At 39.6% G+C, this 22,860-nt stretch overlaps 2 protein-coding genes and 1 long non-coding RNA gene across 3 annotated transcripts in view; 1 reads left to right on the top strand and 2 right to left on the bottom strand.

Annotated features, from left to right (window-relative positions):
- Nucleotides 1-22,860, bottom strand: part of LOC138629150 (uncharacterized) — a 45,230-nt gene that overhangs the window by 213 nt on the left and 22,157 nt on the right. The gene's annotated exons all lie outside the window — the stretch shown is intronic.
- On the bottom strand, nucleotides 8,433-14,204 carry slc2a9l1 (solute carrier family 2 member 9, like 1). The gene is made up of 12 exons (XM_069715510.1): nucleotides 14,172-14,204; nucleotides 13,140-13,235; nucleotides 12,891-13,051; nucleotides 12,690-12,814; nucleotides 12,472-12,601; nucleotides 12,178-12,326; nucleotides 11,715-11,902; nucleotides 10,590-10,700; nucleotides 10,306-10,407; nucleotides 9,467-9,542; nucleotides 9,184-9,311; nucleotides 8,433-9,066 (listed from the first exon to the last, which is right to left on the bottom strand). Exons 1-12 carry the CDS (start codon nucleotides 14,193-14,195, stop codon nucleotides 8,881-8,883), a joined length of 1,476 nt encoding a protein of 491 aa, XP_069571611.1. The 5' UTR covers nucleotides 14,196-14,204; the 3' UTR covers nucleotides 8,433-8,880.
- Nucleotides 17,692-21,017, top strand: psmd6 (proteasome 26S subunit, non-ATPase 6). The gene is made up of 8 exons (XM_069712646.1): nucleotides 17,692-17,954; nucleotides 18,422-18,627; nucleotides 19,430-19,575; nucleotides 19,667-19,886; nucleotides 19,971-20,079; nucleotides 20,206-20,374; nucleotides 20,619-20,696; nucleotides 20,789-21,017. Exons 1-8 carry the CDS (start codon nucleotides 17,819-17,821, stop codon nucleotides 20,883-20,885), a joined length of 1,161 nt encoding a protein of 386 aa, XP_069568747.1. The 5' UTR covers nucleotides 17,692-17,818; the 3' UTR covers nucleotides 20,886-21,017.

Genomic DNA, 22,860 nt, shown 5'->3' with positions numbered 1-22,860 from the left:
CTTTTTGCTGTGAGGCGACAGTGCTAACCACTGCACCACCCAAATCAAATCAGATCATTTTTAGATGAAGAAACATTTTATTTACCAGTATGTGACACACAGTAAAAACATTTTACATGCAACACGGGAAGTTCACCTCTGAATTTAGCTCATCCGTGAGCAATGAACACAACCAGAGCAGAAGGGAGCTGCAGCACGGGGAACAGTTGCATATTAGATGTCTAACTCAAACTTTGGTTTAAAGCCCTGCTTCTAGACCTCCACGTCACGCCTGCCCAGTTTAAAGGCAGAACTGGAGCATGAAGTCACAGTGATTCATCTGATATGTGGCCTGAGTGACACAAAATATTTCCTGTTTGCAGTCCCATGGGAAATTAGGACTCATGAGGCATAACCTCATATGCCTTGACATGTAGTTTTTGTCCAAATTTGGCCACAGCTGGAGAGACAAGTTTCAAATGATGATGGATGCCCTAAAAGCTTCTATATCATCCAGAATCATAACAGCTAACCCCCCCACCCTACCCCTGTCTTCCCGCCTCTCCCTCTCTCTCTCTCTCTCTCTCTCTCTCTCTCTCTCTCTCTCTCTCTCTCTCTCTCTCTCTCTCTCTCTCTCTCTCTCTCTCTCTCTCTCTCTCTCTCTCTCTCTCTCTCTCTCTCTCTCTCTCTCCCAAAAATGTGTCCAATGCCTCATCTATCTGTATTTGGACACAATTGAATTCACAACTGACAAAACCTATTTTTTGCATATTTGTTATTGTTAAAGGTTACTAGTAATATAATTTTATTGTATGCCTTAATTTACCATGCAGAAGGGTGTTTAGAGACCAAAAGTATTTAACAGTGTTAGAAAAACAGCTTTATTTATTGGCATATACTGCACACGTTGTATTGCTAAGTGTTAAGGAGTGTCGTACTGTAAATTGGATTGCGTCTGACGCCCATGTGGTCAGGAGATTACTGCTGCTAGCCCCCATAATCCACACATACACACAAACGTGTTTGGAACAGGGTGTGTGAAAGCCAATCTCTTGATAAGCGCCATTGAAGCTCTAATGCTTCTGACATAATTCGCAAATTAGTGTTTACTTCACCTCACCTCAACTTCCCAAAGTGTGTGTGTTCCAGTTTTCATATATACTCTGGGTCACACTCGCAGACTGGGATGAAAATAGACCTGATTTCATTGGCCGTGATACGTCAAAAACCAGCTGCATCAACATGTGAGCTACATTATGTCAGACTGCTGATGGCCTGGTCTGTTAATTTGGAATTTTCCTGTTCGTTAAATTAGTTGAAAGCTGGGCTGTGTATCACTGATCTTTGTCTTCAGGTATAAGACAATAGGACACACTCTTCAGTTTGTCTTCAGTAATGTGCGTATTATTACCCCTGACACATGAGCTTCCCTGACATCATCGTTTAGTGTGCTTCTTTATTAGTCTCTTACCTGTGTGTGTGTGTGTGTGTGTGTGTGTGTGTGTGTGTGTGTGTGTGTGTGTGTGTGTGTGTGTGTGTGTGTGTGTGTGTGTGTGTGTGTGTGTGTGTGTGTGTGTGTGTGTGTGCGTGCATGCATATGCATGCATGTGTGGGGTGTCTCCATGTGTTTAATTAAAAGCAAATGGAGGCAGTTTGGTGAGGGGTGCCACAGATTGCAGCCATATGCTTGCCAGGCTGTGCCATATTCAAGGTAGCGGATGGTGGGGAGATAATCCTCGAATTGTGTGGATGCTTCCAGTTGTGACAGTCAAATTGTCAGCCAGCAAATTAGAGCCTCGAGTGGTCGTTCGCTGCACAAAGATCTTATAGTTAGGTGACACTGTCCAAATTAGTGTCAGTGAGAAGAGATTTTGTTATTGTTTTCTGATCGTGACTGTTATTATTAATCTTCATTTGAACAGTAACATTTTCAAGATCATGTGGATGAAAAGCATTTGTATTTTGTATTGTATTTTTAAAATAGGTCTATCTTATTCATAATGTAAAATAATTCTGGTCATAACATGAAATATAGCACAAATGCACCATTTTGGAATGACTACAAAACTCTCTCTTACCTTCCCTCTACTTAATTTCACTTTACCACCGCATTACCAGTCAAACAGTATTTTTACATAATACTTTTTTTATACTAACAATTGCATAATGAAAGGCTGACATGATACTTACTTACTTTGGAAAACGTAATCTAAAAGTCTAATGACAAGAATTAATTACACCTAAAACACCTGATTGAAGCAAAATAAAACTGTTGCACAAAATCAGTCTGATTAGTTGCAGGTCCAATTTAATTGTCTTATTGATTTTTTATTTTCAGCTGGAAAAGCAGCTTTAGACTGATTTTTCGAGGTTTTCCTGTGATCGCATTGCAACATTATGAGAACAAGTTGAAGAGTCTTGTGTTACTTTCGCACTCTGCTTCATTAATGTTCTGACAGAGAAGCCAGTGTCAGGAGAACAGACAGCCATGCTTTCATTAACTTGGAGGTATGTGTCTGCGCTGCATAAACAACAAGCAAAATCAGGTGACAATGTGAAACCAGACAGGCATAAGGTTCAGTGTTTTAAAATGACTTGAAAATGAACACAAAAGATTACAACACAAAGATAAAAAGAAATTATGTATTTATTTAACTCCCTGTTTAATCTTCCGTAAATGTAGATAAGGAGATTTCCATTTGGTTCAGAAATCATGTTTCTACCATGTATGTCAAAATCCACCTCAGTTGGAGAGATGCAGCAGTTTACTTTTCGCACCCACGAATACAGTATATTTGTGCATTTACAGTATGTGTGACGGCCCAGATCCACAGCTGTCATGAGTTGAAGCCGGTGGAGTTGTTTGAGCTGACTCTAAAAGCCATAATTACCGGTCTTTAAGAACAGAGCGGCTGCAAATTACAGCTGCGCTCTGAGCAAACTAAAATAGCCTGATTCAATTATTTACAAATGAAGAATGCCAATGGTGTGTTATCGCACATGCACACACAGCCAACTTGCTGTTGTAGGCACGGAAGATGTAAACTCTCTTGTTCAACACAAACACACACTTAACTGAATAGGAGACGCGTGACAAGACAGACTGAAGCCTTAGCAGCCGTCTCTCCTCCGACAGCCTCATCATGTGTGTTCAATTACCAAGAATGCCCAAACACAGCTATCACGGTGTTTCAGTTTCACCAGAGATTCAGTGTTTTGGAGTCATTTCTCTTTTCCCTGGGGGTGTGAATCCCAATATGCCAACATTATATCTATAAATCACTCTGTATGGCCCATAATCCGAATAAAAGGTCAAGAGGGCAGAAAGGGATTTTCCTCCCTGATCGTTCACTCACACAATCCCCTCTTTTTAGTCTCTCCTGAGGTGGATGTCTTAATATCATGAGACAGTAACCCTGCTGTCCCTCTGCCCCCCCCCCTTCCCCTCCTCCCCCCTTCCCCTCCTCCCCTCCCCTTCCCTCTCCTCTCCTCTCCTCTCCTCCAACAAAAAGGTGACTACCACACCCAAAATGTTCTTATTCACACAGCTCCAAATTGTCTGTAAACGAAGCTAAAATAGTAAAAGACATTAAGTAGGCTAGTTAAGCAAAGTATTGGACTTGTAGACCCTGACTAACCCCTCTAATCACAAAATGTATTCTCATCCACTTAAGCATGACCTTTGACCTCCCACTGGCCTCCAGTTTGACTGGTCAAGACCTTATATCTGACTCGGCTTCACCTCTCAAACTAATCCCCTGTATCAATAGACTTGACGCCAAGTTTTTGAAAAGCAATTAAAGACTGTAAATAGGACTCATGATGCACTCTGCACCGTTAATTAGGGCTCATAATAAGTCTCTATGGGGGCTCTCATTAGGCCTGGTTGTTGTGTTTCAGCAAGAGTGAGAGAAAATAATCGTTCATTTCCAGTGTTTGCTGTGTCTGACACGTGGCACAGTGAAATCATGCCAGGTTTGGGTTAATCCGCAGATCCAACAGCTCAAGGGGGCACCTCGCCATAAAGGAGAACGGCATGCTGGGTACCTCCATGTTGCACTGCCAGAGGGTTCCGTCTGGTTCATGATATCAGGCCGCTGCACACCAACGTGACTCATTAACAAGCTTAAGTCCCAGGAGGAGTCCCATCTGCATGCCACCTGTACGAAATCTCCACTCCTAGCAACATCTAATGTAGGACACCGCTCACTTTTGGCTCAGTGTTTCCCTTCAGCGTAATACTTAAGATCATGTTGTGTCTATTCACTCATTTCCTGCCTTTTCTTCCCTCTCTTTCTATGCCCCCTTTTCTCTCACTGTCTAGCAGAGATGATGGATGGACTGATTAATCCTCCAGCTGTACCTGAGGCAGAGAAAGTCTGTGGTGTTGACTTTGCAGTGACACATTTACAGAGACTTTCCAAGACCTACAAATTATTGTTATGCTGTGATTGAGATAAATGGGCCTTTTGGTCTTACAACATTTGCAGTGCAGTCTTGTTGTTGTTATGGATGAACTATATTATATGCATTTTTTGGCTCTAATTCTTACATGGTAGCCTATTTTCATTCTGCAATGTCCTCTATATAATTGTTTTCATTGTTTGTGGCAGAGTCAGCCTTTTAAACGCAAGATACAATTTGCACATAGATGTCACAGGAAACCAAAGACAAAAGCTGGTGTATATGTCACTTTACGCAGAAGATAACATTCAGTCATTAATTCAGTATTGCTGTGTATTGACTGTCCTCTTATGTCTTTTTTATGAAACTTCTATGTATAGAGATAAACATGCCATTTTCAACAGGCATATACAGCTTGTATTGTGTATCATACACGTATTATTATTAAAACACTACTATTTTAAGGTTTATAACATATCCACCTCCTGTTTCATATTCACTAATGAGCCTCAATTCCATGCCAACACTGAATTTCCCAGACCTTTATAGTAGACAGTGGGGAATTATTTGTCATGATCCTATTGAAATAACAAGAAGAACAGGCCACACATATCTTGGAACTAAAACAGTTTATCTTTAATTAACTGAAGGAGAAAAGGGGCAGCAAAGTGGTGCAGTGGTTGAGCTTGGTAACCTCACAGCAAGAAATGTCTGGGTTCGAACCTGTAGGTCTGCTGGGGCCCTTCTGTGGGGAGTTTGCATGTCTTCGGGCGCTCTTGCTTCCTATAGTTCAAAAACATGCACACTAAGTTGGATGGTGATTCTACATCGTGATTTATGTAAGTGTGAATAGTTGGCTGTCTTTCTATGGTAGATGGGTGTAGCCCACCTTTGCCCAAAGTCAGCTGGGAAACAAATAGCAGAAAGCAGTTTAAGGAGAGGAAAGCCCCTTTTAGTCAAATATTGCTAGTTTCATCTGCACAGTGGCAGTCAGTGAGCCAAATTCTGGCTGATGACCTGACTCCATCCTCCAGATTATTGTAAGGTGAGCCCATGAAATGGAAGCCAGTCAAAATAGGCTCATCATAAATTATGTTATTTTTTTCTAAACTCTCCTCTATGTGTGTCGTCTGGTGGCAGACCTCTGCATGACTGACCACATTTCAAATTTTGGTAAGTGATTTAAATGGTACCAAAATGGCTTTAGTATCAGATAACCTCAAGTGTAAACTGTACATATTGTTTATTGTTAATGGTTGGATATGAGGAGTGTTATGATTGTAACGGAACAAAAGCTGTAAAGTGAAGTACTGCTGAGGAGGTTTCATTGACACAAACTGAAATTGTCTTTCACTAAAGCCTCTGAGTAGTGTCAGTATGACCTGCTAATTCCCCTGACATCTGCTCCTCATTCTCTTCCACTTACACAAAGTAGATAATCTTCAGACACAATGGACGCTTTAATCAGGTGGAATTTGTGTGCTGCCTTGAGCACTGACTGACTGACATTGTGTCATTTTGTAAGCACATTGGCTTACACAGAGAAGCATGTGTAACCCTATTCACTGGAGAAATCAGCCTCTTTACTGCATGTCCAGAAATCTTCAGACTTATAAAACAGTGACTCATTTAATCTGTAACACATCCAATTGTGTGCACTCTCCTCTGATTTGCGGCGCTGCCAGTGAGCTCAGTGTTGCCAGGCGGAGAGACAGGAGAATAATGGCCCTCATTTCACCTTTTCTTTGCTTTGCATAGGTTAACCTCCTCCGGAGGATTTTACTTCGTGTTTGAGATGCAGTGAAAGATAGAAACGGCCAGAGAAGCCACTCTTTTTTGTGTGTTTTTACATCAGATACAGTATTAGGTGCTGAAAGTCAGTGCTGGTATGTACACTTGTGAATGTATATGAAAGCATGGTAAAGTAAAGCTACTTAAATAGAGGTAAATACATAAGTAGCACATTTAACACTCAAAATCACTGAGGTTTTTATCTCTGCTCAATCATCTGTAGTAAAAACAATGAAAGGAGGAGGAAATGAGAGTGAGTTGAGAAAAGATTCAAACAGATACTGATTGAAAGTGGCTTCTCTGGCATCAAATTAGGCATCAAAATGTGAATGAAACCACATCAAATCCTGAAATATACATCGCTAAAAATAATTAACGCAACACTTTAAATTCATATTGCCTTCCTTTACTACCATCATATCAGTAGCCTATGAACTGATTTTAAAGCACACATTTTGTGGACATTTATTTGTGTTGGTTGCTATGGGCTACAGGTACGTGTTGGTGTGCATGCTGTGAAAGCTTGGTTGTGCCACTGCAGCTCAGCAGAAGGTCAACAGCGCCATCTGCTGATATCAACACAACTCTGTCAGTCAGTTGACGACCCTCAAACATACACATTCCCACACATAGGTACATTTCTATTCACTGAGTGTGGCTCTGAAGAATGTTAATTACAGATTAATTCAAAAACAACAAATATAGTTTGAATATTTATACTTTTTCATTATTTTGCCAGGTCTACTGGAGTAAAAGATCCACAGTGGCTCCACTAATTAAATGTTCAGTTAATCCTTCTGCAGTGTTAACAAGGCACAGCAGGATATCAGTACAGGGTGATCAGGCCAGTATAGCTCACTGCCAATCACAGCTCACATCCCCAGAGTGCTAAACTGAGAGTGGAGTGTCTCTGGTGGCTAATGAAGACCCTGTGGCTGTTAGCAGCTGCTGGCTCGTGATAAGGAAGAGGAGACCTTCAATGATTTAAATTCATACTATCAGAGCCCAATGAAGGTGAGGAAAACTCCCAGGCCAGGACGTGACTGTGGTTTGCAGGATTTGCAGTAAGGAGAAGAAGGCACAAGGACAGAAGTGAAAATTATCCTGAGGCTGAAAATGTGCAGTATTGTGATTCTGGTGTTCTTGTTGTAAAATACTGACAGTGTGGTGTATTAGCACAATGCAAATTGTATAAGCAAGCAGAACAGCATAGAGCTCAATAGCCTATTTACAACATAAAAAAAAAAAAAGACAACATGAATGCAACATATCATAAAATCTGGCATGACTGTCCATGTAGTTAGATATCAGAAAAGCTTTGATGAGAGATTGTGTAATGTTTGAGATGATGGATGACATATTTTTACTCTTACTTTAGGGAAATATTGTTGTATAGCAAACTTTAATGGGTTTTAAAAATAACTTTTAGCTAAATGTCACCATACTATCAATTGTAGCTGCAGTGCCTGTTCAGCTAAAGTTTCACATGCAGTCACTCTTTGATGATTTGGTATATTCTAAAGGGCTAAGGAAACCAGTTAAACCTTAGCAGGACTGTAACAGAAATTAATAACCAGGTCACCAACATGCCTCCAAAGAACCCTCTAAAACAAATGCCCACCTTCTCGTGAGCCCAATCAACAGGCCGTGAGAAAGTCAAAATAAACGGAAGAGAATGGTGCTCCATGATGTTGGTAGACTTTGTGGGACAGTTTCCATTAATTTAATCCCCTTCAGCGCTCCAAGAACAGACAGTAGAGTCCAAAGGGACCAAAGGGAGCAGTGAATGATTTATTGCTGGGAGGCAGGAGGAAGGAAACTACTGACCTCTTACATTGCAGCTGCAGGTGCAGTCGTACCAGGAATGGTATATGACAGCAAAGTGGGATTGATCTGGGAGTGTTGTTGGGAGTTTTTTGCTTTGAGTAACAATTGAAGAATTATGGAGGATATTGAGTAAAATAATTAGCTTGATACACACCTTGCAGTGTACAGGAAAGTGATATAAATTAAACAAATTCTTTCCAAATAAAAGAACAATACCAGCAGGTTGCAATTGCATATATCTACACTTGACACCTTTAGAGATGATGTGTACCAAGAAATCCTCGTTTTATCTGTTTGTCAACATACTTTACCAACCTTTTCTTTACAAGCATTAATGCAGCATCCTCTTCTCATCATCCAACCAGGAAGTAAAGACCTCTGACAATTTACACTACACATCTGAGACTGTACATTTAATTGAGACCCTTTATTACTTTAATATGCTGTAAATGCATTGATTCATCATTCAGTTACATTTTTAGAGCCTTAAAACTGACAACAATTTTTACAGTCATTAATGTAACCCAAAGGGATTTAATAGGTTCACATAAAACCTCAAGTAAACCTTAAGAAGATGAAGATAATGTCCTTAAACTCCAGAGTCTTCTATTAAATCTACTGGTGATACTACAAAATCTGACCAGGTTTCTTGTTACTTGGTATGATCTGGTTTTGTTTTTTTGTTTTTAATTGGACTTGATCTATTAATCAAGTGTAAAGATTTGAGCTGTTTATTACCTCCATCCACTATCTATACTGCTTTATTCTATGCAGTTAAGGATAAAGCAGGTATAAATAGAAGGATGTTCCATTCAGTCATTGAGTGCAATTTGATGTGCATTTTTCAGTTATTTCAACTGTGTCACTCTGTGGACTTCCTCACAACTTGGTCTCGGCTCTCTTTTCCTCTGAGAAGGATTTCCCACAGACAGTGATGGCTTTAAACAGCTCTGAGATCTCCAGCAGCGTCTTGTCTTTTGTCTCAGGCAGAATGACGAAGGTGAATAGACAACCGAACAGGGTCACACAGGCAAACGGCACAAAGCAGTACGAGTTGAGAGCATTCTGTGAGAGGAAATGGAGAGTAAAGCATCAGAATGAGATTCATGTTTTTACACAGTTTGATACACATCTCTGTGCATGCCATAATGGGCTGCTTATCTTCAGGTTGGTTGTGCTCACAATAAGGAATGGAAAGATCAGGCCCTGCAATGCGAATAAAAGCCAGCGCTGCATCCCCATGAGGACAAATGCTGCCGGTCGATTAGACTGGATGAAGAGCTCACTGTTGATTGTAGCTGTAGCTCCCGCTGTGAAACAGAGGGAGGACACAGGAGATTGAATTACTTATCTATGTATACAGATATCTTTTCTCTTACCATTTCAGTGTATAATTTACTAAAATTCCTTCTTTCTTTTTTTTTTTTAAACATTCAGCATCATGTGTAAACTGCATAGCACATACCAGGGCCTCCAGAAAAGAAGATGATGAAGAGGATGATCAAACCAACGGTAATGTATGAAACCCAGTAGCCTGAATCCTGCATGAATGATCATTTTATATGAATACATTTTTGTTTATAGATGATTGTTAGAACAAGTTTCAATGCAGCAGTCAAAGCTTTGATACATTTCGTCTGCATGTAAACAAGCTCAGCTTCGGTTTTGTTGGCAGTATTTTTTCATAGTTACTTTAATTGTACCATAAAAACATTTTTACTCTCTTACCCTGCCAAACCATGCTGTAGTTTTGATTTGATGAGCTTAAGAGATATATTTTCTGAGGTTTTTGAATACAACAGAGGTAAACTGATATTTAATTTATGTATTTTGTATACACATTAAAGTACATTTACTTTGCTTGACTTTTTCTATTTTTATACTACTTTATACTCACTACTTGGGAGCTCTTCTCTAGTTACTAGTTTGCAGTATGAGGATTTTCATATAAAACATGAAAAATATACTGTTTGATGCACAAGGTCTCCTTCTTATAAAGACTAGATTGTAATTCCTTTAAGTGTCTTATTTACTTTAATTAATGCAGTTTGTGCATCAACCTGCCTAATTTTTTTCTGCAAACAGGCTTTCTATTCATTATTGATCTAAAAGTAAAAACTCATATTCAGAAGTGTGTGCTTGAGATCTGGAGTTCAGCAGATGAAACTGCCCAGTATATGTATTTATAATACAACACTGTCAGATGAACCTTTTCCTGCACGATACTTTTCCTTAATTACTTTAGGTCGATTTTGTTAATAATAACGATCTGAGTACTTCTTCCACCACTCGTGATAGGTTTACCTTCAGGTTGAGTGTGATGGTGATCAGCACCCAGCAGGCAGACATGACACTGTAGCCTCCCCATAACAACGGCCTCCTCCCTGTGTGCTCAATCAGAAGACCCTGATTGGGAAGAAGTTAGAAAAAAAGATTGAATTTACAAATTATTCTAGTATTAGCTGTAAATGAGAAAAATGTCCCTCTGTTGGAGAAGTTGAACGATAGTAACAGGGAATGAAAGCTATACACTGAAGATCACTCATAAACATAAGCAAGCTCAGGTACCGAATGAGGGATTTGCTCACACAGGAGATGGAAGTGATGATTTCAGATATCCCAAGGCCAAGAGTGACGTAGCGGCTCTTGTCTTTTGGTATGCCTGCCTTCAGGAAGATGTCAAAAGAGAAGACACTAATCTGGGAAAAAGAAAAGTACTGTTAGATATTAAGAGGCTACTACAGTATAATCTTTATCGTACGACAGTACGACGATAGTGTCACATCTCTTTGCTTAACCAGGACCAGTGTGCTGCTAAATGTGATACATGATTATTATAACTGTTATGCATGTCTATAGAATGTCCGGTGTGTTCAACTGCTTGCAACCCTACCATACGATATTGTATTGCATCGTGTCGTGGTATCATATAGCATTAGCATATCAGATTGTATTTTATTGTTTTGCATTGTATCGTATTGCTTTGTGTCGTATAATACTGTCGTTTCGTATCGTGTCATATCGTGTCATGTCGTGTCATTGTATCGTGTCGTGTCGTTGTGTCGTATCGTATCATGTCGTATCGTGTTGTATTGTATCCTATTGTACTTTCTCATATCATGGCGTATAATATTGTATCGTATTCTGTTGTGTTATATCACCAAGCATCTTATTGTCTTCTGTTGTTCCCTGTCATTCTGTGTCGTGTTGTATCATATCATGTGGTATCATATTGTATCGCGTCGTATCCCATCATATTATGTCATATCATATGTAGCATCGTATCATATCAGATTGCATTGTATTATATCGTATTGTTTATATCTCATCGTGTCATACGGCATTGCATTGTATTGCATCCTATCATGTCGTGTCATATAGTATCATATCGAATCGTATCGCATTGTTTTGTATCATGCAGCATTGTATTACTGTGTATCACATTGCATCATATGATATCATATCGTATCATATAGCATTGTTTTGTATGGCATCATATAATGTTGTGCCATATTGTATCATATCGAATCACATCGTATTATGTCACATCCTGTAATAATGATTATAATAAACTTTGTTTATACAGCACTTTTCAAAACAAATATACAAGTATCATATCACAACGAATTGCATCGTATCGCATCTTATCGTATATATTTTTTAATGAAAAAGATTCTGCATTTTGTAGATGCCGAAATAAAGGCTATTCTCACCACAGACATGCCTGACAGCCCATTGCAACAGTTGATGGCAAACATGGTGATGAGCTGCCATCGGTTCGACCTGTCCCTCAGCAGCTGCAGAGTGCTCTTTGGTGGCGCTGCCTCAATGGCTGCCTGCTCAGTCAGCATCTCATCCATTTCCTGTTTATAGTCACCCGGACCCCACAGAGTCTGGAGAGCTGGACAGAGACAAACCAGAGATAAAGATGGAACAAAGCTAAAACAAAATGTCTTTGCTAAAAACACGGACATGCCACAATGTAGATTTCATGATTTAATAACGCCTTTTCTTCTAACAATCAGATGGTATGTCTGTTTGGATATTAATGGCATTTTAGAGGACAGTCATTAAAAAGATACTATTGGTTTACATTTTTCCCCAAATCACTACAGTTATGTTTGATACTCAGAGTGTTTTGCTGGGAACTGCATGAATATAAGGAAATATACCAACCTTTTTTGCAGGCCTTATTATCACCTTTCTCTATGAATAAATATCTGGGAGCCTCAGGAAGAAAAGGCAACACCATGACCTGAAACACTGACAAAATCCCAGGAAGACAGAGGACAATGTGCCACAGGTCCTCGCGACCAAGCATCTCACTGAAAATAACAAAATGAAATGTTTTTAGCTTAATTTCATTTATTATTTATTTTGCTGTAGTAAGTTACATCTTTATGTACAAGTTCATTTTGCACAGTGCTCAACCATTCATTGTCTCCTCACATATCTACAATGAGTGCATACCTTAATCCAAATAATTGTGCAGACAGTTTGCCGAGTGAGGTAAAGTTGGCCGAGGTCAGAGTCACCATGCCTCTTATTTTTCTGGGTGAAATATCCCCCAAATACATCAAATGGATGCTTGTTCCCAAGCCTGCAGGTCATGTAAGGTATGTATGATTAGAAAGTGTAGATAAACACAAGATGTATTTTTGAGAAGTGTGCAGAATATGTTGATTTACCTCCTGAGAAGCCCAACAGGATCCTTGCCACAATAATCATTTCAAAAGAATTAGCTCCTTTACTTATCAGCATGAACAATGATGCAACGATGGCAATGAAACTGTTGGCAATCACCACCTTTTTTCTGATGAAGGAACACATGTTTACTTCAGGTGTTTTTAGGGTGTATGACTGAGCACTATGTGAAGTCTCATATTTACCTTCCCAGTCTGCCTGAGATGAATTTGACACTGACAGCACCGAAGAGACCCCCAACAGCATACATGGAAACAATAAGAGACCATATCATTGTGACCGTCTGTGGCAATGGAGGCTCTTTGTATCTGTCATACCAGCTGCTGTTGATGAAGCGCTGAATGAACTGCAGAGAAAGTTTTAAACAACAGTTTGTAAATGATTACAAAAGGAGGATAAAGTGGAGAAGACATGTTGCAGGTGCTGTGTCTTACCGGTGACGGAGAACTCAGTCCAGTGATATGGTAGCCACATTGAAAGCTTCCTCCAATTCCCAAAATAATGATGAGGAACAGAGCATTCCCACAGGTCTAAAGAGCACAGTGAAGAAGAGAGAGAAGACTCACAAATCAGATGTTTTTATTGTCACCAAAAATAACTTTATGTTTTCCTTTATTTTATAATTGTGTAATCTAGTTCATATTATTGAAGTCCCCCCTTCCTCAAAATTTTAAAAAAATTCTATAAGATTATTTGTTTTAGTTTAAGACGGTTCATTTGTATATTCAATAAGCTTGAGGCCTACACAAAGACTGAGAAAATACTTTCATCTTCTAATTTTGAAATTAGAAATATTTGTATTTTTTAAAATTCTTTATTTCTTAATGAGGGAGGAGACATAGCTACTCTTTTTTTTTTTTTAAGAAAAAACAAATAAAACAAATTATCCTTTAAAAAAAATATGATATCGTCAAAAATCATTATTTGAATAGTTCTGGATTTCAAAATAAAGTGTTTTTATGCAAAAAATTAATACTATCATCATTTCAAAAAGAGTTTTCAGTTTCAATCGTGTTTGAAGAAATTCATTCTTTATGATGTCAGTTAAAAACAACTTGAACTGAACATATGTTTCTGTTATAATACATTTGTTGACATTGTTTTAGATTGCTCAGAGCTAGTTGGGTTCAGTGTCGCAATTTTTTTTTAATCAAAGTGAAAGTTTGAACAATAACTCAGACATGGACAAAGTGTAATGAGTCAGCTGAAACTCTGGTTTTGAGGATTCGCTGAGCTCGGACAAACATGTTAGGTTTTCTTATATTAGTTTTTTTTTCCCCCACATTCTTATTGTTAATAAAATCTTGTTAGAGTAACAATAGTTAGAGTTAGGATAATCACAACTTTAAAAGATTTTGACCCAAACATATTTTTTGATATTGGTTGAACTATTCTTTTAACATGTATGTATGCGGAAATTATTCTGACATTTATGTTATATTCAGTAGAAATCAGTCAAGGCCTACCAGCTGTTGAAGCAAAGTTTCCATTCCCTCTTTACTGGCATGGACCGTACGGCACATATGTCCAGACTGTGGGGATTCTGTTAAGTATCTCAGGCTAGTTATCATTAACTTTTCAGACTCGAAATAAAGAACTCCTGCGACCATGACAATAACCTCCCTTCTGAGTCACTGTTACTGTGTAGGACATTTGAACTGATATAACTATTTGGTATTTGAATGATCGTTTTTCTCGAATTGCAAAGACTAAATCAATATGAAAGGGATTAATTTATACTGCGGTAGCTTGAAGATTCATATATCCATCCACATTTGTGGGTTTCAATGATGTAAGTGCATTGGCATATTTCAGACAGATAATGGCACAGTATAACACTAGTACAAAGCTGCAGAGGTTTTAAAATCTGTGTTTCCTGCTTGCGCTTAGCTAATTGTTGTCTTTTTGCCTATGCCTGTTCTTTAGGGTCACATGGAGAATCACACCTCCATGTTAGAATTTATAGTTTAGTTAGATTGAGACTGCATGTCTTGGACTGTGAACACAGAAACATTGGGAAGAGGAACAAACTCCAAAACAAAAAAAACATTGCTGAGCATGATGAGCAATGCATGTGCTGTTGAAAGGCGAAACCAAAGGAAACAAGCAGAATGCAATATGTATAATGAATCAATTATAATCAGGGGTGGAAGAAGTACATAGGTTCACTGCATAAGTAAAAGTTGAAACACCACACTGTAAACATACTTGACTAAAAAGTGTAATCCTTTCAAAAACTTAATTCAAAATGTACTTAGTATCAAAAGTAAAATGATTCACGGTGTAGTAAAATGATCGCTGTCGTCTTTTGTTATTATATAATGTTTTGGGGATAATATCACTCAAATGTCGTCCAATATGTGATAAAAATGTCATTCTATAGTATGTTAACCAAAATGTCATAAAAACATCATAGTAGAGCATGTTACTCAAAACTATATACAAAAATCGTAATATAGCGTGTCGTCCACGATATGATAAAAATGTCATACAGTGCATGTTGTGGGCAGCACAGTTGTTCTATGGTTAGCATTGTCACCTCACAGTGATCAGGTTCCAAGTCGAATCCAGGCCTGGGCCTTTCTGTGTGGAGTTCATATTTGCCCTGAGGTGTGAACAGGCTTTCTTAGGGCCCAAGCAGCGATGGTGCGAGAGCCCTATTGGTATTCAAGCGATTATTATTATTATTATTATTATTATTATTATTATTATTATTATTATTCGTAAACAACTGCACTTTATCATACTCCAAAACTCATGAAAGGCTATATTTACCTATATGCACGAAATTCGGTGGACATGTGTATCACTGTATGGCTATGAAATATATAAAAAGTCCCACAACCCTTTCACATCATAACTATAACAAACTATAGCTTAGGTATAGGCTTTATAAATAGCCTATATGTAGCCTATAGAAATAACCTATAGTCTTCGGTATCTCTGCAGCATTGGCAGTTGCCCCAAATCACAGCAGGTCTGCGGCAGCGGCCCTACATTACAGAAGTAGCCGCGGCAGCTAGTCTGAATTGTGGCAGGTGCCACCGCAGGACTGCCACCGGAAGTTCCCCAGCTAGCTGCCGCTGCCACCACAGACATATATACATAGACGCTGCGATACGCCAACGCGTCGGCCATATTGGTCCGGGCTAGACTGGGCAGTCATCAGACACGGGTGAACGGGGGAGGTGGAGTTTTACGGATAAAAAAAACAGTATAACGTTTCCAATTCCCAACTGCCTTCAATTAGTTCTATTACAATGTTTATTATCAACGTGGAGTTCAAAATAAAGTTTTCCCTCCAGTTGCTTAGAATCCTGAGTTATACCATAATCTGAAGACACTCAAGAGAGGACTGTGTATTACATGAAGTGATTTACATATATGGTGGAAAAGATTCATTGTCATAAGGATTGTAAAAACTCAGATTTTGAGCACTAAGTAAGTCTGACGTCACTTGACATGGCAACGTTTGTGGTGAAAGGGAGAGATACACTTGCTCAACTCAAGAATAAGTCATTTTATGACTCATTTATACTAATTAAAGCAGGGCGTTGTGCCTATTGGTCTAAATGGGTGATGACGTCTGACTCTTGTGGCCAATTAGTTGGCTATAAACATAATGGCTACAAACACTCAGCCGTACCTGTGAAAGGTTATACCCCGAGAGCTTATTTGAATAGTGCGGCGATTTGAAAAATCCCAAGCAACACACGACTTCGGCATCCTCACTCCATTTGTGTCTACTGAGAGATGCGGCAAGTTGGCAAGACCAATATATCGTCCACGTTGGCGTACGATCCAGAGGCCAACGCGGCGTCTACGTATATATCTGATGTATGAGAAATACATTGGAAATAAACAGCAAATAACAAGAGACAGAACTTTTGATGGTGTTCATAAAAGCAGAATGTACTTAACATATTTTCTACTCTATATTGGAGGGACAAATTGGTATTTTCTCAGTATTGGGGTAGACAAGACCCCTTCAAAAAGTCAGTGGTTATGCCCATGATCATATTCTATAAGAACATCATTTGTAGCATCTCTGTGAGAACCACATATCCAAAAGGGCCAAGATCCCAAATTGGGAGCTGGTATGTCACTTTGTGGAAAGTGGTACGTACCGTTTCCTAGTGGTATGGATGGCACTTCGACTTTTGGTATGCCTGAATGACTACTTTATGTGGCTAGTGCCCCCTGCTGGCAGAAAAAAAGACCCTGCTCCTGTAAATACCTCTTTCTCAACTCCAATATCAATGCCGCTGTTTATGACCGGTATAAACTCGGCCCCTGATGAAATACAAGCATATGTAATAAATGGTAAAACTATTTTTTCCAAATGTTTCTCAATAAACCAATTTCGTGTGCACTGACAGCTCAGGTAGCTGTCGTGTCAAGACCAGCTCTAATATCACGTTTGGACACATCGGCAGGATTTCAGAGTCACAATCAGAATATGAAACTACTTTACTGTCATTTAAAAATCATTGCATGCATCCAAGCTACAGAAGAGGAGAGCAACACGAAGAGCCCTTTATTTACATCGCTCTGATGCGCTAACACAATAAAGACCAGAGACATGAAGATGATGACAGAAAAGAACGCAGGCGTAACCCTCGGGAACGTGTACCAAATTTGCATATGCATTAGGCCCGGGCTGGTGGGGGGGGGGGGGGGAAGAAGAGACTACATAGCCACCAGAAAAAAGCCCAGTGTACCAGTGGATGCATTATTAATAATTAATAATTATTACAATTCAACAACGTATGTTGTATCTTCATTTCGGGCATAGTAACGACATACAATAAAGATTAGAACGTATATAGCCTAGTTTTTACACACGCCTCAGACAAACTAGTCGTTGAACGGAGGTGTAGTTCATACTCGTGTCCAGTAGAGGGCAGTAATTAAAACGTGCTGATCAAATGTAAGGCTCCCCACCGCTCTTCTCTCCTCTCACTGAAACGCGATCCGCCGGAAGCAACATAGTCCCGTGTTTTCCGTAGTCATCGTTGTCTAGCTGGTAACAGTGAGTAGTGGACCTGGTCTACACAAAGAAAGCCTTCCTTTTGTGTATTTAGTTTATATTTAGAGTTAAAAAAAAAAAACAATGCCGCTGGAGAATCTGGAGGAAGAGGGTCTGCCCAAAAACCCCGACCTGCGGATAGCACAGCTGAAGTTTCTGCTCAGCCACCGACAGGATGCTAAAGTGAAGACGGAGCTCATGGACGCTATCAAAGCTAACAGTGAGTTCGCATTTCACTTCGCCGAAAATGACTTCTCATTGCACGCACACATTTAACGGGGTTTTCTGTAACTCGGTATAAATAATACCCTGCTTCCATGATCGCCATATAAATGCAGGTGAAGTACAAAAACGTCACTTGTGCTAAACTAGCTTTGGCGGATATTAGCTTGACAGCTAACGGTTTTAGCAAACGTCACCTGGCTAACCGCAGCTGTTTTTTTTTTTTTTTTTTTAAATTCGCCTAATATTATAAATTTAGTCTTCATGTTTACAAGGTTCACTAGATTTGTAAACAATCGCATTTCAGTTCACAATACGTTACGTTTTTAAGCGATAATCTTTAGCAAAGGAGAAACACTTTAACATGTTTCCCGACTCATTATTATGAAACGTAGAAGATGGTTGATTTGGTTGATTTGAACTCGGTGATCAAAAAGGTAAACAGTCTTGATTTGTCTGTTGTAGATATGGCGCCATACTACGAGGGTCTTTGTAAGGAGCTGAAGTGGCAGCTGGACAGCGACCTGTTGAGTAAAATGAAGAAGGCCAACGAAGAGGAGCTGAAACGTCTGGATGATGTGCTGGAGGACGCGGAGAAGAGCCTGGGAGAGAGCGAGATCCGAGACGCCATGATGGCCAAAGCTGAGTATCTCATCAGAATCGGCGACAAGGTAGGATCTCGCAGCGTGTGGTATCAACACTGGTCAGCTGCCTTTCCTGTTCACTAAAACGTGAATTTGGTCGAGGCCGGATCAGAAAGTTCAGAGACTGCTCCTGTTGCGTGTGAACAGTGCGCAGCACCTTGACGTGCATGGAGTAACTATAACTTTCAAGAGCAAGTAATCGAAGTTACGTTGCAACACCCGCTTCTTAACATCCCCTATACTGTGGAAATCACTGTTATTCTTTGTCCTTTTAAAGTGCAGCACGTCTGCGTAATTAATCAAATATTAACCTCCATCACGATTTTTGGCCTCCCACAACTGGATGAACATTATCGTTCTTTTAAAAGACGTGCTGTGCTGCACATCAATTAAAGGCTTCTTGCACTGACAGTCCTCCAGCCACCAGGCGGCAGTTACCTTCTTAAATACAAGCGTCTGTAGCAGAATACAATGGAGAGTCTGCTCTCCAACAGAAGGTACAACAGAAATCACTCAGCCTGGAGCAGAGGGTGATGAGCGCGTCCCTCGAACAGGATAATCATTTGTTGTTACAATATTCTACGATTTAGGCCAAGTGATGTTGACCAAGAACAAGCCAAGCAAAGAGTGCCTTAAGAGTCGTGTCTGTTTAAATTGTTCAACAACCTGATTTAAAAAAAATGCTGCAATCTACCATACGATGAATGCATGGCGGCAACAAATTATGTTACTCATGTTACCTTATGAAAGACAGTTAAACACCTAAGTTGTCGTACATGGATCTGAGAAATAGCATATCGATTGACATCGATTTCTTACTTCTCCACAGGATGGCGCCTTAACAGCTTTCAGGAAGACCTATGACAAGACGGTGGCTCTGGGTCACAGACTGGACATCGTCTTCTACCTGCTGAGGATCGGCCTCTTCTACATGGACAGCGACCTCATCACACGCAACTCTGAGAAAGCCAAGAGGTGAAGGCACTTGTGTCTTTGTTGTGAAACATCAACAGTTTCCGGAAACTTTTCAACACTCATCGGTCTGTGCATCTCTTTTTCTCCGCAGCCTTATCGAGGAGGGGGGAGACTGGGACAGGAGGAATCGTCTGAAGGTTTATCAGGGCCTCTACTGTGTGGCCATCAGGGACTTCAAGCAAGCTGCCGAGCTCTTCCTCGACACAGTCTCAACCTTCACCTCGTATGAACTCATGGACTACAAGACCTTCGTTACCTACACCGTCTACGTCTGCATGATCGCCCTCAAAAGGCCCGACCTCCGTGAAAAGGTAAGAAACAGACTGAATAGTAATACTTGTGTGTAAATTGGCAGCATACCGTTTGTTGAATATGTTCGACGTGTTTCTCGGCAGGTAATAAAGGGAGCTGAGATCTTGGAGGTGCTGCACAGTCTGCCTTCTGTCCGCCAGTATCTTTTCTCGCTCTACGAGTGCCGTTACTCTGTCTTCTTCCAGTCTCTGGGTAAGAATGCCTGTTCTTTTATTGCCTCAAAAACACTGCAGCTTCCAAATGACATTTTACCTGCAGCCATTACATGTAATCCATGCTTCTGTGCGTCAACAATGAATGCGAAACTTTGTGCCACAGCTATGGTGGAGCAGGAGATGAAGAAGGACTGGCTTTTCGCCCCCCACTACCGCTACTACGTGAGGGAGATGAGGATCCAGGCCTACAGCCAGCTGCTCGAGTCCTACCGCTCCCTCACCCTCGGCTACATGGCCGAGGCCTTTGGTGTCAGCACAGAGTTCATTGACCAGTAAGTATTGATTCACCGCGTTTACATTCTGTACATTTGAGCCGATAATATTTGGAAAGTCTAAAAGAGTTAAACAATTGATGAGACGCCAGAAAAAACTGTACTGTGAAATAACAGATTTATCTGGCTTTGATAGGCTTCATCAGCATCGTGTGAACTCATTTGGCTTAAATGTAACAGACTAATGTGTAATATGTGAAAGTCCCACACTACAGGTTTAACTAAATCTCCTTCCATTTCACAGGGAGCTGTCCCGATTCATAGCTGCTGGCCGTCTCCACTGTAAAATTGATAAAGTGAATGAGATTGTGGAAACCAACAGGTAATGCTTCTGTTCATGAAATCTCAGTACTTCTGTTAAAGTACTCGGCAACATGACACAGAGCTCTAAACATGTCCTGTTCCTCTTTGCAGACCCGATAGCAAAAACTGGCAGTACCAGGAAACCATCAAGAAAGGCGACTTGCTGCTCAACCGAGTCCAGAAGTTGTCAAGAGTTATCAACATGTAACCACAGAGGCCAACTTTTTTTCATGACAGCAAAGGGGAAACTTGCATTTTTCTTCTTGATATCTCCAAACCTGTCGTTTGTCTGACAAAGTCACTCTTATATTGTGTACATAATAAAACCTGTCTAACTGTTGACGTTTCCTTTTTCAAGGTTGTTTTTATATTTCAGGAAAGAGGCCGAGACGTGATTTCATATAAATAGCAGTATAAATTATTTTATTTACAGAAACTTGTTACAAAACAAATATACTATACAATCTTTTCTTTAAATATTAATTCTAACCTATGTTTTGTTCATGAATTACATAGCAGCCAATACATAAGTCCAGCTGAAAATGATTCTGATAATGTATACAAAAAAAAAAAAAAATCTATACACGCTTTTACATAGTATGAATGGTGAATTTATTTTTTTCTTCCCAGACACGGGCTGTACTCTCTCACTTTCACATTCCAAGTCTATGGTGCTAATAAAGAAAACATCCTTGCGATGTTTCTGTGTACTGGAAACAAAGTCAAGATGTCAGTGGAGTTTGAGGGTAAACAAAACACTTGATTGAAGTTTTTTTTTTTCTTTTTTTCTTTTTTTAAAACATACAAATCCCAGTAAACCAGAGGGGGCTTAAGCCACACACACTGAGGCTAAAAAAAAATCTCAAACGTCTCATCTGGAAAACTCCATAAAGGAAAGGAAAATTAAAAAAAACATCAAAGTGTTTCATGCTGGGCAGCTGACAAGCTCTGGTTTTACCACATTTTAGGGTTCATAGGCAGATTTAAAACCAAACTCCCTAAATACTTTGAACATTCAAGTAAGGTAAAACGACCCGAAGAATACTGTCCTCAAACAGTCAGGGTGAAACAAATTCAGGCACTTTCTTAATTTGATATTTCTTTTAAAAGCTGCTAAATTCATTCTTTAAAAGCTGTGAATCTAATTACTTGTTTGGCAACGATGATGCAAGCAGTTGGACTGTTTGAAGTGTTCCCCTTCCTTGCAATGATTGCTTAAGTCCCTTCAGCCTTTACAAAAGAACAAAAGTGTTTCGATAATGAAATGTGGTTTTACAAAGCGTAATGACCGAAGAGTCGGTGGAAACTGCTTAGCCGACGGACACAGCTTAAAGCCTGCGCAACATTACGAAACCACAGGCTAACTGAGTAACGTTTTCCTTGTGTTAATTCATAGGCAACATAAATGTCTTGTAAAAGCACATGTGATTGAGGGAGACCTTGAAAAGTGAATAAAGGTATCCTCTGTCATACAGACACATGCTACAGTGGCAACACTTCACCTTTCTTCCTTAAAGGATCTCAGTACACGATTCATGAGACGCTTCCGCTTCTACACATAGGCATATTGCATTATATAGACCTGGCAGTGAACCACTTCAAATAGTCATGTTCTCTGACTTTTCATCTTTTTCTTTTACTAAATAAATAATGATTTTTAAAATTGTACCAAAATTTTTTGTGTGTACGAAAAATGCCTGTGCAAAAATACATATTTTACTATGTACAATTTGTTAACAAAATAAGTATTTCTCAAATAGGGGACACTTCAATACTTGTTTGATACATAAGCTACGAGAACAAAAGAAGCTAAATTAAGATTCTTTAAAAAAAAAAAAAAAAAAGTGTCTCCTCTACTTTTCCACACTATCTGACATCAGTAGAGGTTCCACACATCAACAGGTTTTGCCAAAAGTTTAGATATATCCCGTGAAGCCATCTCCATGAATCTCGCACCATAAAACTCACCCGAGACCACTCTGAGTAAGCAAACATCCCAACTAGATGGGCAAGTATTGCCTGATTTAAGACTCCATTTTGACAAAGGAATAGAGTAAAATGCCTGGCTACTGTCATACATCTCTTCTCAACACAGCGACATAGTGTTACGGCGAAGCATTTAAACTATGAACATCCAGAGCTTGGGTAGTGGTTACACACAGCGGGGACAATCATACTCACAG

This window comes from Brachyistius frenatus, unplaced genomic scaffold, assembly GCF_029030835.1.
Source record: "Brachyistius frenatus isolate BFR_SWC_R1_liver_20210118 unplaced genomic scaffold, ASM2903083v1 Contig_4, whole genome shotgun sequence".
Lineage (NCBI taxonomy): Eukaryota > Metazoa > Chordata > Actinopteri > Embiotocidae > Brachyistius > Brachyistius frenatus.
The sequence above is the reverse complement of the archived record's forward strand: the minus strand, read 5'-3'. Positions and strand labels throughout refer to the sequence as shown.

What these genes read in the sequence shown, in the direction of transcription:
- slc2a9l1 (XM_069715510.1), bottom strand. Translation starts at nt 14,195, where the DNA reads ATGGAAACTTTGCTTCAACAGCTG. An exon ending in CCTGTTGGGCTTCTCAGGAG is followed by an intron (nt 12,602 to 12,689) that starts GTAAATCAACAT and finishes CATGACCTGCAG; the next exon opens with GCTTGGGAACAAGCATCCAT. An exon ending in GCACAATTATTTGGATTAAG is followed by an intron (nt 12,327 to 12,471) that starts GTATGCACTCAT and finishes TGTTATTTTCAG; the next exon opens with TGAGATGCTTGGTCGCGAGG.
- psmd6 (XM_069712646.1), top strand. Translation starts at nt 17,819, where the DNA reads ATGCCGCTGGAGAATCTGGAGGAAGAGGGTCTGCCCAAAAACCCCGAC. An exon ending in GGACGCTATCAAAGCTAACA is followed by an intron (nt 17,955 to 18,421) that starts GTGAGTTCGCAT and finishes TGTCTGTTGTAG; the next exon opens with ATATGGCGCCATACTACGAG. An exon ending in GGCCCGACCTCCGTGAAAAG is followed by an intron (nt 19,887 to 19,970) that starts GTAAGAAACAGA and finishes GTTTCTCGGCAG; the next exon opens with GTAATAAAGGGAGCTGAGAT.